Source organism: Mauremys reevesii, linkage group 27, assembly GCF_016161935.1.
Source record: "Mauremys reevesii isolate NIE-2019 linkage group 27, ASM1616193v1, whole genome shotgun sequence".
Taxonomy (NCBI): domain Eukaryota; kingdom Metazoa; phylum Chordata; order Testudines; family Geoemydidae; genus Mauremys; species Mauremys reevesii.
In genome coordinates this window covers 7,521,918-7,534,172 of record NC_052649.1, presented here as the reverse complement: position 1 = coordinate 7,534,172, position 12,255 = coordinate 7,521,918, and the positions used below count along the sequence as shown (strand labels likewise).

At 35.8% G+C, this 12,255-nt stretch overlaps 1 protein-coding gene and 1 long non-coding RNA gene across 5 annotated transcripts in view; one reads left to right on the top strand and one right to left on the bottom strand.

Moving 5' to 3' along the window:
* Positions 1-12,255, bottom strand: part of LOC120392156 — a 103,345-nt gene that overhangs the window by 75,695 nt on the left and 15,395 nt on the right. The window lies entirely within an intron of this gene.
* Positions 2,654-8,272, top strand: LOC120392145 (keratin, type I cytoskeletal 24-like). Of its 3 annotated transcripts, none has more exons than XM_039516689.1 (9): positions 2,654-3,166; positions 3,689-3,771; positions 4,210-4,366; positions 4,600-4,761; positions 4,857-4,982; positions 6,232-6,449; positions 7,460-7,512; positions 7,597-7,636; positions 8,140-8,272. In XM_039516689.1, exons 1-9 carry the CDS (start codon positions 2,654-2,656, stop codon positions 8,270-8,272), a joined length of 1,485 nt encoding a protein of 494 aa, XP_039372623.1. The 3 variants fall into 3 exon arrangements, with proteins under 3 accessions (XP_039372623.1, XP_039372624.1, XP_039372625.1); XM_039516690.1 differs by having other exon boundaries at positions 7,597-7,639; positions 8,149-8,272; XM_039516691.1 differs by lacking the exon at positions 7,597-7,636 and having other exon boundaries at positions 8,169-8,272.

Sequence of the window (12,255 nt, the reverse complement as noted above, 5' to 3'; positions counted from 1 at the left end):
ATAGAGATGTTTTAATCAAACCAACCGGTACAAGGTAATGGGTGGTGGTTAGCTACGTCAGAGGGAGCAGTAACTAACATCAGAGGGTGGCACCTAACTACGTCAGAGGGGTCGTACATAACTTGTTTGTATTGGGGTATAAAGATGTATCTCAGAGGGAATGTCTTTGGCTGGCCTTGTAGGGAATGTCAAGTCCCACCATTCACTAAGCTGGTCCAATGTAACAGGCATACATGTGTTAGTGGTCCAGTAGAGTCTGAAGGATACTAGGACCAGGCCTCATTGACAATAAATCTGGCCAGGTGCCTTCGCTAAAAACCTAGTCTGTGGATTTATTGGGCAGTTTAACTGAGGTCTGCCATCTCCACCATCTGCGCAAAGCTGGGACAGCATGCTAAATGAACACATATGCAGCCAATATCTGACACACTCTTTGCCTCGCCTAAGAAAAAATTAAGCATCAGAATTCCAGGATATGCCTACATTTTATTCATTTAAATTTTAAGAGGTCAAATTTAATAACAGATTAATATTTTAATATTTTTAATATCATGCAATACACTAACTGCTTCTGCAGAAAGGCACTCTGAAAATAAAATTATAGATGATAATAATGGTGATTATTTTAGGAGTAAAGGCAAATTTGAAGAAACTATGTAAGGCCCCCAAATTTACTGAAAGTCTTGAAGTAAGTAGCTCATACTTAGAAATATGAAGATCCCACCTAAACAACAGTTAAGAAGGGAAACTGAATGTAAATCAAACAAACAAACATTGGGACTAATGGTACTTCTATTAATTATTAGGGCTGTCAATTAATCGCAGTTAACAAAAAAATTAATAGCAATTACTCACAGTTTTAATTGTACTGTTAAACAACAGAATACCAACTGAAATTTATTAAATATTTTGGATATTTTTCTACATTTTCATTTATATTGTATTCTGTGTTGTAATTGAAATCAAAGTGTATATTATTCTTGATTACAAATACAGTAACTCCTCACTTAAAATCATCCTGGTTAACACTGTTTCATTGTTACGTTGCTGATCAATTAGAGAACATGCTCGTTTAAAGTTGTGCAGTGCTCCCTTATAACATCATTTGGCAGCCGCCTGCTTTGTCCACTGCTTGCAGGAAAAGCAGCCTGTTGGAACTAGCTAGTGGGGGCTTGGAAGCAGGGTGGACTGGCAGCCCCCCCATCAGCTCCCAGCTCCCCTAAGTTCCCTGTGCAGCAGCAGCCCAGCAGGCTATCAATTGCTGGGCAGTTCAGCTGTCCCTCCTCCCACTGCCCTGTGCTGCTCCTGCCCTCTGCCTTGGAGCTGCTCCCCAGAGCCTCCTGCTTGCTGTGTGGGGAGCGGGGGCTCAACCCAAGGTTTAAGAATCTGAAGTGCCTTCCAAAATCTGAGAGGGACGAGGTGTGGAGCATACTTTCAAAAGTCTTAAAAGAGCAACACTCTGATGAGGAAACTACAGAACCCAAACCACCAAAAAAGAAAATCAACCTTCTGCTGGTAGCATCTGACTCAGATAGTGAAAATGAACATGCATCGGTCCGCACTGCTTTGGATCGTTATCAAGCAGAACCCGTCATCAGCATGGACGCATGTCCCCTGGAATGGTGGTTGAAGCATGATGGGACATATGAACCTTTAGCACATCTAGCATGTAAATATCTTGTAACACCAGCTACAAGTACAACAGTGCCATGAGAATGCCTGTTCCCATTTTCAGGTGACATTGTAAACAAAAAGAGGGCAGCATTATCTCCTGCAAACGTAACCAAACTTGTTTTTCTGAGCGATTGGCTGAACAAGAAGTATGACTGAGTGGACTTGCAGGCATTGTTTTATTTTTTTTAATGCAGTTATTTTTTGTACATAATTCTACATTTGTAAGTTCAACTTTCATGATAAAGAGATTGCACTACAGTCCTTGTATTAGGTGAACTGAAAAATACTATTTCTTTTGTTTTTTTTATAGTACAAGTACTTGTAATCAAAAATAAATATAAAGTGAGCACTGTACACTTTGTATTATGTGTTGTAACTGAAATCAGTATATTTGAAAATGTAGAAAACATCCAAAACATATAAATGGTATTCTATTATTAACAGTGCGATTAATCACGCAATTAATTTTTTAAATTGCGCAATTAATCACGATTAATTTTTTTAATTGCTTGACAGCCCTATTAATTATCAAAGACAGAAATTAAAAGTTTGGTGGTAAGAATGATAAATATATGTCACTTGAAATTTTGCTCTATCTTCTTCGGGAATTATGAGAGTTCTGCCTGAGGTCTGGAAGAAGAAAAGGAATTACTCATCTCTGATTAAAATGTAATAATGATTCTTTAGCTTTGTTCCACCCTTCTCTATTGCTGATATAATAAACATCTTCAGGGCACTAACCTCTTTACATGAATGGTCACCGTTGACTTAAATGCTAATCAGGAGAAATCATCCAATCATGGCTAACACTATGCTGAGTTGGCAAAAAAATATCTTGCCATAGGTAGGAGGAATCCAGAAAGAAACACCCTAATAATTCTGTATAAAAAGGTAAAGGAACTGCCTTGACGAGACATTCTTTCACTCTACTTTTATGCCTTTGTTATACTTTAACAACTAATACCACCAATAACACACTATGTCTCTTCGTATTGCTAGTGGATCCAGGCAGGCTTCCTCATTTGGTGGAGGTGGTGGATCAGTCAGAGTATCCAGCATAGGAAGAAGCTTTGGTAGTAGGAGTGTATGTGGTTTGGCTGGGGGATCCAGTGTCGGATTAGGGAGTGGATTAGGATGGGGAGCAGGTGGTAGCTTTGGTGGAGGCTATAGTGGTGGTTTTGGTAACGTATCAGTTGGCGGAGGCTATGGAGATGCCTACCGCAGTAGCTCATTTGGAGGCTTGGATAGTGGCTATGGTGGAGGCTTTAGTGGCGCTGATGGCAGCCTTCTGTCTGGTGGCGAAAAGGGAACCATGCAGAACCTTAATGACCGCCTCGCTAAATACCTGGATAAGGTGCGTACTCTGGAGGAGGCAAATGCTGATCTTGAACATAAAATCCGGCAGTGGTATGAGAAACATGATCCTGCTGCTGCTGGGTTACGCCATGACTACAGCAAATATTACCAGATAATTGAAGATCTTAAGAATCAGGTAATAAATATTTTTTTCAGCACTTTACAATGGTATGCACCTTGTAACCATATCTTGTATTAAACTATAACTCATGAGCAGTGCGTGAGTTGTTACCAAATGAGAAATTCTGCTCAGAGTAATTTCAGACATTTATCATTTTCTGTTGACATTAAGAATACTTAAAGTAGTTGACTTTAAGGTGCAATATTTCTACCAGCAGATTTTTCACACATTCTTGTTAATTTAATATTACTATAAAAGTATCTATTTTACTATTAAGCATGTTCTTTTTTTTTACTGTTTATGTATGAAAATTAATTTGTTAATCTGGAAAGGAAATACTTAATTTAAAAAAAGAGAAAGAAATTATATCTCCTTCTATGTTTAAACTGCATATAAACAAATTATTTTTAAAATCTGCATTTTTCCTTTTAGCCTCTAAATTTGCCCAGTGCTGCCTCAAAATTAAATGCAAAGGATATTTTCACAGTAGTCATAAAAATATTGCCTCTTTCCTTATCTATCTTTCTATTTATCCAGATCATCTCTGCAACTATTGACAATGCCAAGATAGTCTTGCAGATTGACAATGCCAAGCTTGCTGCTGATGACTTCAGACTTAAGTGAGTTCAGTGAAAACCACAGTTAGTAACGATGGGGTAGTAACAACTAGGGGCATCTCATTTGTTTTTAAAGCAGAACTCACCATTGTTTTCTGCTTACAAACTGATTATCTCATATGATCCTTAGACATTTTTCTCTACAATTTTTAGTATTATAAGAAATATGACGTACTATTCCAAAAATGAGAACAATATTAAAATCAATTTTATAACCATAATATGCAATAGAGCTATATTTTTTATTTTAAAAACTATTAAAACTTTTGCCAAAACACAAAAAATAGAATATAAAATAAACAGATAATAAAAATGCATTATTCTCACATCTTCTCTAATGAAATTCTGCTTTATTGATAACATATTTTTCTTGCAAGGAAAATTAATTTTTCTTTCTTTCTGATCTGATTATATTCTCAAAATTCTCCTAACACTTTAAAGGTATGAAAATGAACTGTTCCTTCACCAAAGTATTGAAGCTGACATTAATGGTCTGCGTAGAGTCCTATATGACCTGACTATGACAAGATCCACCCTGGAAGCACAGCTTGAAAGCCTGACTGAGGAGCTAGTGTATCTTAAGAAGAACCATGAGGAAGTAAGATCTTTGCCTTCCTTTTGCAAATATAGGTCCCAGTCGAACTCTCACTGAAGTCAATGAGAGTCTTTCCATTTAAAAGTGGGTTTAAAAGTGAAATGATTTATGGTCAATTTACTATTTCAAAACATTCAGATTTTGACACTTAATGATTTCAGTTATTTAATTTTTCCCTGCTTCAGCAATTGCAATATATTTAAAATTTAAAATCTCCTTGTCTTTCATTTAACCAGGAAATGAAAAGCCTCCAGCGTGGCTCTGCGGGTGAAGTGAATGTCGAAATTAATTCTACTCCAGGAGTTGATCTAACAAAACTTCTGAATGAGATGAGAGCTCAGTATGAATACCTTGCTGAGCAAAATCGTAGGGAGGCCGAAGAACAATTTAATAAAATGGTAACAATATGATTGATAAATTATCTGAAAGCATATTCAAATCCAAATATTTGTTTTATCACACTGTACACTATACTGTATTATGACTTTTCCAGAGTCAACAGCTGCAGCAACAAATTTCTGATGATGCTGGTGCAGCAGACTCAGCCAGGCATGAAATAACTGAGATCAAACGTACTCTTCAAACCCTGGACACTGAGCTACAAGCCCTTCTGGCCAAGGTTTGTAATAGCTGCCACTTAAGGTAGCCTTTATAATTCAAAATTCTTATTCAAAAACATTTACAGTGTGCATAATAGCTTTATCCACTAGTTCTGCATTATGTAAGGGCATATTTGCATTTAATATATAATTGTTTCTAATATAGACGTGTTTTGATAGCTCTCCTGTATTTATTCTAAGCACAGAAACAACTGTAATTCTAAATTAAATACTAAAGTCTATAGAACATTAAGAATGGTGAGTTTGACTAGTTAGAAAGAATAATCAAAAGAAACAGATTTGTTTTGAACAGTCTCAAAAACACTTCATAAAGTTTTGTAATAGACATGGCCTCAAAAGAGGCAATACAGCAATATTCCACCTTCATTACACACATGCAAGTTTATCCACGTTCAATGGCACTTTTTTTTGGCAAGAATCCAGTATGGAATATGGCCCACCGCCTTTTAAGTAAATGTAAAATGACTGAATATCTGTATAGGGAATGCTGAATATTGAATAATCCCTTGGTGGCCTATTCAGTATTTTAATATTTACATATGATAAACCATTAATGTAAATAAAAAACAACAGGATATTAAAATTAATGCCATCCAACATTTTGGCATAAAGTTGTTTTATCATGTTCTCTTAGTGACTGTATTTTTCATTCATTCTGATCTGCAAAAAAGACTACACTGAAAGGCTCTTACGGATTTCATCAGAAGAGCAGCCAATAGCCAAACTACTTATCTCCAACATCTCGCCAATAAGAACAAATCTGAATTCCTTTCAAACACCTGTATAGCAAATAATCATACACCAAACAGATTAAATTCTTATATTCCCACTTTGACCTTTCATTTGTTTTCATAAACTTAACATACAAGTAAAATTGTTTTATGTGCATAGCCAATTAATTTAATAGATTGTACTTTGCATTGTTTGAGAAAAGTATTACAGAATAAGCAGTGTATATAGCAATAAAACACTATAAAACTAGTAATATAATACTAGAAAACTATAGTGAGAAAGAGAGAAGAGAAAGGAAAAATTATTTCAGAGAAATAATTTTCAACACAAAAACTAGTGGTATTGAAAACTGATAGAGAAAAAAAATGTAATTTTAGTTGTATGTAAGTGTTATGATTAGGAAAATAAATTTTTCTACTTGTCTGGTATAAATTATTTTCACTGTTGAAGATTTTCCTTGTGTGTAATCAAGCATTTCAGCTTCATCAGTAACATGCCATTGTTATGCACTGACAGAAATGCTCCCTTGAAGGCACCTTGTCAGAAACTGAAGGAAACTACGGTGCTCATCTTTCACAAATACAGCTTCAGATTAGCAATCTGGAGGAACAATTAAAGCAGATCAGATCTGAAATGGAATGCCAGAATGCAGAATATGAACAGCTCCTGGGCATCAAGACACATCTAGAGATGGAGATTGAGACCTATAGGCGACTGCTAAATGGAGAAGGAGGGTAAGCAAACAGCCTGAAGAAAAAACTTATTTCAGTTAGATGAATTTATTTTGAAAAACAGAACACTAGAAATAAACATCAATAGACCTTATTCCATGTTCTGTGCGTATAGGGATAAATCCTGTAAGGTGCAGATCATTCCAGTTAAGTGCTTAACTACCTTAAATTCCACTGACTTCAGTGGAAGCTGAGGGCCTTCATAATCTTGCATGAGTGCTGAACACCATGCAGGTCTGAGCCCACCTTTCAAATATGACCTTTTTCAAGAGGAGGATTTTTTCTTCTCTATCACACTATAAATCTGATCCTGCAATGTGATGAGTCAGGGTGCTCTTAAATCTACTGACTTCAATGTGATTTGAAATCATTGAGAGATTAAAAGTTTTGGACTTAGTAATTATTATTTAGACAAAATACATACAAAGAAGGATATTTCTTTCTTAGTAGCACATTTCATTAAACGTTCTTCAGAAATAAAAATATTTATAAGGCTCTGTTGTGGGATCCAAGGACCGAATTCAACACACTTTGAAGTCAGTCAGAGCCTTGTGATGCCCACTGAAATAGACCTAAGTGAACTGAAAATAAATTGCTGTCTCAGCATCTTCAAATATTATAGAACTGTACATTATGTGCAGCTGCAAATACCTGAAAATGACTCCAGTTAACAGAATATCCACCACAGAAAATTTTCATTTTATCAATCAAGGAAAAAAGAGCAGTTTAATCTCACATCCATATTTGATAAACGATTTTCTTTAATCTTTATCCTATAAAGCATTTTGGTGGAATCAATTATTCACCTTTTTGTTTGGCATAAAAAAAATGCATTCAGATGTATATGGTACATAGCAGTTCCAATCACTTACAAAACTGATTGCCTGCCTTGCCGTTTCTGGAAAGATAGCAATAAACTTGCTTTTAAATCCGGTATTCTCATCGACTCTCAAAATAATTATCTTTTCAACAGTACTGTAAGATAACGAATGATTATTAATTATTTTTAACAGCAGCTTTAGATCTGATGGTTATGAATATCAAGAATCAAGAGTTCAAATCAAAGGTAATTAAAATAAGTTACTGTTTTTATTTCAAGTGTGTCTTTGAACTACAAGGATGTAGGAGTGCACTTTTTAAAATCAAACAGGATTACCTCTGCCAGTAAAGAACTTTTCAGATCTTGGTAACAAAATATTTGTATAGGTAATTACTTACTGAAGACCTGATCCAATCCCCATTGAAGTCAATGGAAAGTTTCCCATTGTCCTCACTGGGCACTGAACCAGGCCCCAATTCTTTATATATAAGGCTTTAATCCTACAAAGTGCTAAGTGCTTCCTGTGAAGTGCTAGGAACCTTCAACGCCCACTGAGGTCAGCAGGAGACAAAAAGCAACCCAGAGGATTGAGCATGAAATGGTGAAATAAAATTACTAATTCATTATAAAGAAAAAAAAGCCTCAAAAATTGTAATTTACATCACTATCTATCCAAGTTAAGATTTCAACCTCTTTTTCATGTTTGAGGTAACGTTCTGCTGCACTATGCATTTCAACAAAGTGACAAATAAAGATCTTACATATATGTAATTTTTGCCATGAAAGTTTACACTGTCATAAGGCATACTATCCTATGTTTATTTAACTGGACCATAACTTTTTACTTTGATTCTTTATTTTAATATCTTGAATGGATAATACTATTAATATTTTATTTTTAGAACCATCTAAAACTAGAGTGGTCAAGACAATTGTTGAAGAGCTGGTGGATGGCAAAATAATCTCATCAAAAGTCCAGTCAGTTGAAGAAAGGCCAGCTAAATAAGCAACATGAAAATGGAACAGAGGATCCTCTTATATGTACCTATAGACAGATCCAAAAACAAAGAAGTGTTCTGGATAAATGTAGAATTTTAAGTGGCTTAACAGTTTCCCATCTTAATAATAAGGGTTCTGGTATCTGCTTTCTCTTCTCACTTCACTAAAATGTAATCTTTTATGGGTGCTAAAAAGTACATTCTATTTACTGATGTTTTTCAATAAATTTTTTCACTGTTGCAAGTTATTTTTGCATTAGCCCTGATTATTTTTAACTTTGAAGACTTCCTAAATAAACTGTGGTTTTACAGCCCTATGATTTATATGCGATATACAAAAGCTGTTAGCAATTAATTACAAATTATTATTACACAGACTATAACACACACATTCATATAGGTAGACTGAATCATGACATTTTACAATGAGAAACAATAACAGAGTTAAACTTTCAGAGCCTAGAAACATTTATTTAAATCAATAGCAGTTACGCACATGGGTCCTTTTGAAAATTCCATTAGGTACCTATCTGCATCCTTAGGAACCTAGATACCTTTAAAAATCAGGCCCTGAGAAGTACCAGATTTCAATGAGACTAAGGCTCCTAATTCCATTTTGAAAATAGGATTTAGTCTCCTATGTAACTTAGACACTTTTGAAATTTTTATCTTTAGTCTTACAGTCTATACTTAGGTTCATCAGCATGTAATCATGTTCCCCAAGGGTCAGTCCTCGGACCAATCCTATTCAATTTATTCATAAATGATCTGGAGAAAGGGGTAAACAGTGAGGTGGCAAAGTTTGCAGATGATATTAAACTGCTCAAGATAGTTAAGACCAAAGCAGATTGTGAAGAACTTCAAAAAGATCTCACAAAACTAAGTGATTGGGCAACAAAATGGCAAATGAAATTTAATGTGGATAAATGTAAAGTAATGCACGTTGGAAAAAATAACCCCAACTATACAGACAACATGATGGGGGCTAATTTAGCTACAACGAGTCAGGAAAAAGATCTTGGAGTCATCGTGGATAGTTCTCTGAAGATGTCCACGCAGTGTGCAGAGGCGGTCAAAAAAGCAAACAGGATGTTAGGAATCATTAAAAAGGGGATAGAAAATAAGACTGAGAATATATTCTTGCCCTTATATAAATCCATGGTACGCCCACATCTCGAATACTGTGTACAGATGTGGTCTCCTCACCTCAAAAAAGATATTCTAGCACTAGACAAGGTTCAGAAAAGGGCAACTAAAATGATTAGGGGTTTAGAGAGGGTCCCATATGAGGAAAGATTAAAGAGGCTAGGACTCTTCAGCTTGGAAAAGAGAAGACTAAGGGGGGATATGATAGAGGTATATAAAATCACGAGTGATGTTGAGAAAGTGGATAAGGAAAAGTTATTTACTTATTCCCATAATACAAGAACTAGGGGTCACCAAATGAAATTAATAGGCAGCAGGTTTAAAACAAATAAAAAGCGAACAGTCAACTTGTGGAACTCCTTTCCTGAGGAGGTTGTGAAGGCTAGGACTATAACAATGTTTAAAAGGGGACTGGATAAATTCATGGTGGCTAAGTCCATAAATGGCTACTAGCCAGGATGGGTAAGAATGGTGTCCCTAGCCTCTGTTCGTCAGAGGATGGAGATGGATGGCAGGAGAGAGATCACTTGATCATTGCCTGTTAAGTTCACTCCCTCTGGGGCACTTGGCATTGGCCACTGTCGGTAGACAGATACTGGGCTAGATGGACCTTTGGTCTGACCCGGTACGGCCTTTCTTATGTTCTTATGTTCTTAATCACCAGGATCTCCTTTGGAGCCCTTTTTAAAAATCAGCAATATTAGCTACCTTCCAGTCATCTGATACAGAGACAGATTTCAGTAATAGGTTACATACTACAGTTAGTAGTTCTGCAATTTCATATTTGAGTTCCTTCAGAACTTTTGAGTAAATACCATCTGGTCCTAGTGACTTATTACTGTTTTATCAATTCATTCTAAAACTTCAATTTGGACAATATTTCAGATTTGTCACCCAAAAAGGATAGCTCTGATGTGGCTATTGCCCCCACATCCTCTGTAGTGAAGATTATTACAAAGAATTAATTTAGCTTCTCTGCAATGGCCTTGTCTCCCCTGAGTGCTCCTTTAATACTTTTGTTGTCTAGTGGCCCCACTGCACACTTGACAGGCTTTCTGCTTCTGATTTACTTTTTTTTTTAATTTTTTTTTCATCTTTATCAAGTTGCTTATAAAATTATTTCTTGGGCTGCCTTATTATACTTTTACAACTTATTTGCCAGAGTTTGTGCTCCTTCCTATTTTACTCACTAGAATTTAACTTCCAAATTTTAAAGGATGCCTTTTTGCCTCTAACAGCCTCAGTTACTTTGCTATTTAGCCATGGTGGCATTCTTTGGTTCTCCTACTGTCTTTTTTTGATTTGGGGTTTAACCTTTAGTCTGAGACTCTATTATGGTGTTTTCTTGACCCCAATAAAAAATAAGATACAGTTATGCTAACAGTAGATAAAACTGGCACAGAATAATGACTTCTACATACAGATTTAGATTTTGATAGAAACATTCTTTGGACTAAATTACACTGCAATGTTTCTAAAAGGACTTTTTTTCACAAGTACATTTCAGCAAATTATATATCAATGTTATCTAATTAAGCAGAAATAACTAGATAAATGAAGATGTATAGTATTAGTTTTATCTAAATATTCACACCAAAAATTAACTGGAAAATGATATTATCACCAAAAGCATAAGTTAGCTGTCCTAATTGTACTACTGTACACTGTAAACCTATCTAGGTATTTAAAATTTCTAACGTAACAACAGTCATATTGGGTCAGACCAATGGTTCATCTACCCCAGTATCCTGTCTTTTGATAGTGGGTAATGCCAGACGTTTTCAAGGAAATGAACAGAACAGGACAATTATCAAGTGATTCTTCCCATTGTCCAGTCCCAGCACTTGCCAGTCCGAGGCTTTGTGACTTCTTTATTCACTTTCTATGTACTATTCACGATTTTATAGACCTCTATGATATCCTCCCCTAGTTGTCTGTTTTCCAAGCTGAATAGTCCCAGTCTTTTTAATCTCTCCTCATATGGAGGCTGTTACACGCCTCTACACATTAATATATCTTTTCTAAGATGGGGCAAACAGAACTGCATGGTGTGGGTGTACCATGGATTAACATAACAGCATTCTGATATTTACTATCTTATTATCTATCCCTTTTCTAACGGTTCCTAACATTCTGTTCGCTTTTTTAACTGCCACTGCATATTGAGCGGATGGTTTCAGAGAACTATCCACAATGACTCAAAGATCTCTCTTGAGTAGTAACAGCTAATTTAGGCCACATAATTTTCTATGTCTTCTTGGGATTATGTTTTCCAATGTGCATTACTTTGCATTTATCAGAATTGAATTTCATCTGCCATTTAGTTGCCCAGTCACCCAGTAGAACACTAAACTTTCTGACCGTTGTCAATGCTGGCTTCCCTCCCTCCTTTGCATTCCAGGAGTACAGCCAACCAAATTATGATTGCCACATGCAAGAGTGTACTGCCAGGAAAGTGTCCTGTGCCCCCTCTCTGGTCTTTCAAATTCATACTGGACAGCTATAATTTTGCCCTTATTATCATCAATATTATATCTTTCAGACTCTAGTTTCTTGGGTAAGTGTCTGGCTTTACAATGTAATAAACACATGAAGACACTACTTGTGTTCATTTCATCACATTATCTAGGTCTTACCTTTTTAATCACTGCAGAATTGAGAGATATTTGTATCTTTAAACATGATCTTCAAAACCGATTAAAAGCAGATGATTTTTCAATGCTCCTACAAAAAGGAGCTCTGCATCTTTAAAATTCGGCTGTATTTTCTCTCCCTCTCTCTGCTTTCACTGCAGGCAGTGTAGGCTCTGCAGCGGCTGGCTCATCCTATCAATAAGGTTCCCTTA

What these genes read in the sequence shown, in the direction of transcription:
- LOC120392145 (XM_039516689.1), top strand. Translation starts at nt 2,654, where the DNA reads ATGTCTCTTCGTATTGCTAGTGGATCCAGGCAGGCTTCCTCATTTGGT. An exon ending in GCTGATGACTTCAGACTTAA is followed by an intron (nt 3,772 to 4,209) that starts GTGAGTTCAGTG and finishes AACACTTTAAAG; the next exon opens with GTATGAAAATGAACTGTTCC. An exon ending in AACTTTTCAGATCTTGGTAA is followed by an intron (nt 7,637 to 8,139) that starts CAAAATATTTGT and finishes AATATCTTGAAT; the next exon opens with GGATAATACTATTAATATTT.